The sequence below is a fragment of the Eurytemora carolleeae genome, unplaced genomic scaffold, assembly GCF_000591075.1.
Source record: "Eurytemora carolleeae unplaced genomic scaffold, Eaff_2.0 scaffold329, whole genome shotgun sequence".
NCBI classification, from domain to species: Eukaryota; Metazoa; Arthropoda; class Copepoda; order Calanoida; family Temoridae; genus Eurytemora; species Eurytemora carolleeae.
In genome coordinates, this window is record NW_019396239.1 from 105,871 (window position 1) to 112,307 (window position 6,437).

The following is a 6,437-nucleotide window of genomic DNA, read 5'->3' on the forward strand; positions in this document are numbered from 1 at the left end:
TTTTTAAGATCCAATAAAAGTAGCTTCTTTGTTTCCATGTATTTGTGTGGACTTCCTGTTTGATCTCATGAGAAAGATAGAGAAGGGAAAGTGGTTCCCAACCCTCCTCTTCACTCCTGCTACACAATAAAATACCGCTTCTCCGGCTCGCCGAGCCATTTTTAATGACAAAGATTTGTATTGTTAAATCCAACCCTCTTCCCAGTTCAGTTCATTCCTGACTCTCATCTTGGACGGTTTCAATACAGGCACTGAGGCAGGGTTTATAGTATATATATATATACTTCTATTTATTCAAGACTTTCCCTTGTATCTCTTGAGGGAATGATTTTCAGAGATTAAGTTGAAAAAAATACCATGATCAGATTTTCAAATATTTCTTCACAAACTCGCAATTTTCCCCAAAATTTGTATTTGAGATAAAAAAATAGAAAAAGAATATGCATAGATTTCATAGATTTCAATTATTATTGTTTGTTGAATAAATCGTGGTTCATTGCAAAGAAATAAGGCCTGATACAATGTTCTCAATAATAAACGGGAATTTTTTTTCAATTTTTAACCTTACAAATGTTAAATCTTAGTTTATGAGGTTTGTGGACTTAAAAATATTTCGCAAAAATTTTATTTTATAAATTTCAAAATTAATAATTCTAACACTACACAAAAATCTGAATCTGAGAGAAAATAATGCTGAAAAATAAAATGATGGTTTTAAAACCAACATTTTCCCCATATTTTCACTTGAATAGTTTAGTTCTATTCAGGCTGACGGCTGGTTCACCCAAAATAGTCAGGAGGGGGGGTCCCGGTCCCAGGGCCCCCCCTCTTTTTCCTTAATGTGATACAAATCTATCACATTTGTTACACTTTTTGAAGACCTTGGGCTATACTTTAATAATCTACCAAAAATGTGCAAATTTCAAATGTTCATTGCAATTTCAAGTTATTAAGCAACAAATTTTCAAAAACAAAAAGTGCTCGAAATATGATTTTTCAAAAGTCCTTACTATGACAAATTTAAATATTCAAAAATATTTGCAAAATTTACAAAAACTAAATTTGTATTCAAAGAAAACTGATAATATGCAAATTCTCTTTAAAGGCATCTGTGCAAAAGAAACTGAAAAATTTCTTCGCAAAAGTTTTGCAGTTTGCTTCCTTTTGAATAAGGTTTTCCAAAGAGCTATAAAAAGTCAAAATCCAATGACTGAAAGTAAATACAGATTTAGTCGGGTAAAGGTAAAATAAGGCATTGAGGCAGTATGCCTGAGGACTCATGCAGTAGGTATAAGAGCCCCGCTTTGAGCCTAAAGTAAAGGGCATGTGCTAGTTAGAAAAGTAACAAATTTGATCAGCCTCAGACCAATACTTTTCGAGTTATCTCCAAAAAANTTAATGATAGAAAACTTTTTCGAATACAATTTTGAAATGTTAGTCTTCGCAAGTTCACATTATTTGTGTGAAGGTGCCTTTTCTAGAGAATCGAACCAAGTCTTTGGCTAACACTCGTAGGGATATGTTTGCAATTTTAAATTATCTTTTGGATATGATTTTCAGAAATTATGTTTAACTTCGGTCTGCTCCTCTTAGCAGGAGTAACTATGGGTCATCCCTACGGAGTTTACAACAACTACAACCAACATGGAGTGCCAGCTTATAATCATGGAGGATACGGATATGGAGCCCCTGTAGTTCAACAGCAACAAGGATATTTTGGAGCAGGGTTCAATCCATCTCAGCAAGCTCAGTTCTCTCCTTACCATCATCAATTCTCAAAAGACCATGCTGGTTCAAACTTTTTTAAACAAGGTGCGAATTTAGCTCGTCAGTCGTCAAATAAAATTAAATATATTCTTGTTCAATTTGTTTTTATCATATTTATTTTAAACATAGTTCTACAATGATAACCTGAAAACAATGGAATAGGAAGACGACATTATTACAATACTTAAATGTCATGTATTTGATGTTGTTACAAAGCAAATAATTTTACTAAAAACTTATCAATTCACTAATTTAGTGAAATAGGTCTGTTTACACCGTGACTCATACTCATGGAACTTTTTAAAGTTAAAACTTGATTCTAAAGTCGTCTTATTATTTCAGAGTTTTTCGGCTATCACTGTACTATTTTTTGACATATTGACAACTAACATTTTTTGTTTTTAGAAGATGAAGAGAAGTCTATAGAGTTCGAGGAGGAAGAACTTGAACAAGTGCCTTACACCGTTATCGAGGATTTTGGGGTAAATTGATTTCAAGAAAAAATATCTTAATATTACATAATTGATGAGCACATAAGTGCTTTGAGCTTGTTAAACCACAATTTTCAGAAATATTTTTTGTTTCTTGACTTTTAACTTTGCGGATTTTTTTATTTAAAACTTTTAATTTTACCATCCATAAATCTCTTCTGGCGTCATGTGAGTAACTGCAAATTCCATTCAGCCATGTTTATTTCATACATGCAAACAGACAGACAAACAGCCTAATATACGTAGTACGTACGTTAATGCTTATAAAATATCTTTCCGTAGACTTATGAGCTGAGAGAATATCCTGAAGCTAAGTTTGCCTGTGTCAAGTCTGAAGTGGATAACTCAGAGGATCCTCTTGCTGGTAAAATCATTATTTTATTATCAAGCGGATTTCTACCAACTAAGACGATGGGAGAAAATTGTCAGAATTTAACACTTCTACAGAACTGTAATTGACAACATCTTTATAATGTTACTTTGATAAAAATTTGAAGGGTACCGTTGTGAATAAAATATGCTACTCTGTACATGGAGAATAACATGAAATTACATCTTTACAGTCCAGATAAGTATTTTCTTATTTTACTCATTCTAATCTCAGGTTTAGAGAAAATGAATCCATTTGAAATCATGAGGTCCAAGCGATGGAAGAAGAACCCTAACGGAATCATGTTCAAAGAGCTCTTCAAATACATCGCTGGAGTTAATAAGGTTTCTTCATTTTTTAATTGAAAAAAGGGCTCTTCACCAAGGACGTAAACAGGGGGGGGGCAGTGCCCCCCCTACCCTCCTAGAACTCAGAGCTATCACACTTTTCAAATCTGAAACGGAAGAGTAAAGAACATAACGAATTAGTTTGCTGTTTTTTTTCTGCTAGTTTTTTTGAAGGAGAGATAAAGTAGTACTTTTAAGGTAATTTGACTGTATTTGTACCTTTAAAGTATCCAAAAAGACAAATGTTTTGAATTTAGAGTTATAATTTCGCGCATATTTGCCCCCCCCCCCACATATATTTCTGTATATGCCCTTGCTCTTATAGCTCATATATATTTGTAAATGTTTGATAAAGCTGGCAAACGGCTGAACCAACTTGGCTGATTATTTTAGGGAACCCATGGCTACCCTGGGCCTGGGGTGAATTGACATAAGCTAAATTTTGTTTGAAATTGTTGAAATTCCACAATCAAGGCCGGGCACTTCAGCTGATATCATAATTAATGCAAAGCGCGGGTAAACGACGGGAGTAACAATAACTTTGAATGTAAACCTAGGCAGCACCGGATACTCCAGATAGTTTCCAATATAAGGGAAGGATATAAATTCATTTTTAGTTTATCTACAAAAAAAATCATTTCCTCCAGGACGGACAAGAGATTGAAATGACTCGTCCTGTCTCAACCCACCACTCCATCAAGAAGAAGCAGGTTGGAGGAGATGTCGAGGTTCAAGAGATGTGCTTCTACATCACTTCAGAATTCCAGGTATAATCTATTCTATATATAAAGTAGTAATCTCTGTTTGTCTATATGTTTGGATGTTTGATCATAACTCTTGAACCCCTCGACCGATTTGCCTCAAATTTTGAATGAGGAACTCGGTAGAACCCTGGGAATGTTCTTAGCTTAAAATTAAGTGGGTTGACTCTTATAGAGAAAGTTTATTTTAGATAAATCTTTTAATTACTTCTCAATTAATGCTCAATCAGAAGCACTTTTAGAAAAATTTAATTAATAATAAAATGTATTATGATTTAGGCAAATCCACCCCAACCCCTGGACAACTCTCCAGTTTTCATTTTTGAAAGGTAATCTCGATTTTTATCTTAAAATAAATAATTTTTTGTTTATTTTTTTTCCATGTAGACCCGCTATGAAAGTGTACTCCAGACAATTTGGAGGATTTCCTTTAACCTCAGCCACGTGGATTCAAGAGAAACAAGTTCTAGAAAAGTTTCTGGCCGGTAAGTTTCTATATATCTATATGCAGTAGTAACGTACCAAAGGAGTGTGTGTAAGGTTTACCGAACTGTCTGAAAAGCAGTGCGAATGGCTTTCTCATGCCAGACCAGCGCCATTTCCTTTCCCTTTATTCCTATTCCCTGAGTAGTAATCTCTGTTTGTCTGTGTGTTTGTACGTCTGATAATTACTTTGAAACCCCTTGAACCGATTTGTCTAAATTGTTTATCGGGGAACTTGTTAAAACTACGGAAATGTTTTTACCAGGGTTAAATAATTTCGAAGTGAGAGGGGTTGACTTTCAAAGGGAAAATTAATTAACATTTTCTTCCAAAGATAAAGTTTGTTTTTCCCAGTTTTGAAAAGTTTTTGAGTAAAATGTATTCTTATTTAGGTAAACCTCATCATTATAGTGAGTATTATACCCTTGGCTACAACTCTCCTTGGGACAAAAACAGGTATTTTGAAATACTTACTTGTTTTAATGATTACTTAATTTTGAATTAATAATTCTATAGTTTATAACTATATATGTATTCGCTTCAGGAGGAATGAAGTATGGATTCAGTGCTTAGATTCTGCTGCACCTGTAATTGCTGCTAAAGTAGAAAATGAAAATGATATCGATAACAAGAAGGCCGAAGTTGCTGAACTAGAAAAAGAAAATGATAATGACAAGAAGGCTGAGGAAGTAGAAAAAGAGGTTTCGGAAGAAGTAGCAGAAGCTGATACTGAAGCTGTAGCTGAAGAGGAAGCTGATGCTGAAGTAGACGCAGAGGCTGATACCAAAGCAGCTGAAACTGAACCTGAAACTGATGCTGAAGTGGCTGCTGAAACTGAAGAAAAAGTTGTAGAAGAAGCTGAAAATGAAGATGCATAAGATAGTCATCAAGATTGAAGACTCGTTTTATATAAAAATTTCAAAAATTTTATCTATAAATTATTGTGTCCTGTTGAATAAAGCAAAAGAATCTCAAGCTTAAAAAGTGTATGTTGAATTTAACTTAAGTGACACGAAGTAAATTTTATTCACACACGAATTTAAATGATAACAGATTATCTAAAAAAGAAATTCAAAATATGTATCTACAAATTTAACAATACAAGCAAAGTATATATATATGGTTGGATAATTACTTTTTTTAAGTGATTAATTTTCTAATCCTTACAACTTTGCAATCTGATGTTGTAGAACTACAGCGATATCCAGAAAACTCTGGAATATTTTGTCGACTTTTAGACCAAGGTTATAACTTAAAATAGTCCAATGAACATGAGGCACATATAAATTGATATTAATTATTGATTATGATAATAAAATTTAATAACTTACTAGTAAAGCTATTTGCTTAAAAAAAACATCAAATAAACTTCAGTATTGTTTGATGTCGTCTTCCTATACTCTACAGTTTTCTGGTTATTACTGTATGAATTCTTCAAGATAAAATAGTCAAAGTTTAAAATATAGCAATGGTTTTTACCACATCAGGTAATATTATACACGTATTCAAGTTGTTGAGTTGAGTTTTTGCGACAAACTCTGATTTTCTAGTCTCTATATCTTTGTAACCCAATGTCGTAGACCTTAGATATTTCAAACTATTAATACTTATAGATAAAATAATCTAAGTTTGAAATATCAAAGGTTTTCACCATCAGGTTGCAAAGATATTGGGATCAGAAGATTTGAGTTTGTGGCAAAAACTCAATTCCTTTGTGGCAAGTGGTCAGTTTCTTCGTGCGATGCAAACATCATTGTATTTATATATCTAAAGTTGAAATATCTGTTTGTCCGTCTGTCTGTCTGTTTGTACGATCATAACTCTGGAAACCCTGGACCGATTTGCCTCAAATTTTGATAGGGGAATTCAGGAGACCCACGGGAATGTTGTGAGATTTAAGTTTAGTGGGTCGACTTTAATAGAGATAATTTAGTTTGCCGGTAAAATCGTTTTAAGTGAAGGTAAACGGCGGGAGTAACTTTTAGTAACCTGGGCAGAGCTGGGTTCCCAAGCTAGTAGTTTATTATCTTCGTCATTATATGATTATAGAATAAGTACTTGTTCTCAAAATATTTTTATATTATGTACATTGTACAGTTTACACTGTGCTTTATAATTTATCTTTTTCTATAGCTATCTATCCCGCGTCCTGTTTTTGGCATTTGTCCAGTCCTGGGAGTCCTGGCTTGTCCTTTCTATAGTCAGTCCAGTCTTTATT

General features: G+C 33.5%; 1 protein-coding gene across 1 annotated transcript; it reads left to right on the forward strand.

The window, feature by feature from the left end:
* The first annotated feature begins 1,524 nt into the window (after positions 1-1,524).
* LOC111699074 (uncharacterized) lies at positions 1,525-5,203 on the forward strand. The gene is made up of 9 exons (XM_023469635.1): positions 1,525-1,812; positions 2,173-2,249; positions 2,541-2,622; positions 2,863-2,972; positions 3,623-3,742; positions 4,016-4,065; positions 4,124-4,221; positions 4,612-4,675; positions 4,764-5,203. The coding sequence occupies exons 1-9, from the start codon at positions 1,566-1,568 to the stop codon at positions 5,095-5,097; spliced, it is 1,182 nt and encodes a 393-aa protein (XP_023325403.1). The 5' UTR covers positions 1,525-1,565; the 3' UTR covers positions 5,098-5,203.
* Positions 5,204-6,437: the final 1,234 nt, after the last annotated feature.

Coding starts and splice junctions, on each gene's coding strand:
- LOC111699074 (XM_023469635.1), top strand. CDS start 1,566: ATGTTTAACTTCGGTCTGCTCCTCTTAGCAGGAGTAACTATGGGTCAT. Junction 2,623..2,862: donor CTCAGAGGATCCTCTTGCTG/GTAAAATCATTA, acceptor TTCTAATCTCAG/GTTTAGAGAAAATGAATCCA. Junction 3,743..4,015: donor ACATCACTTCAGAATTCCAG/GTATAATCTATT, acceptor ATTATGATTTAG/GCAAATCCACCCCAACCCCT.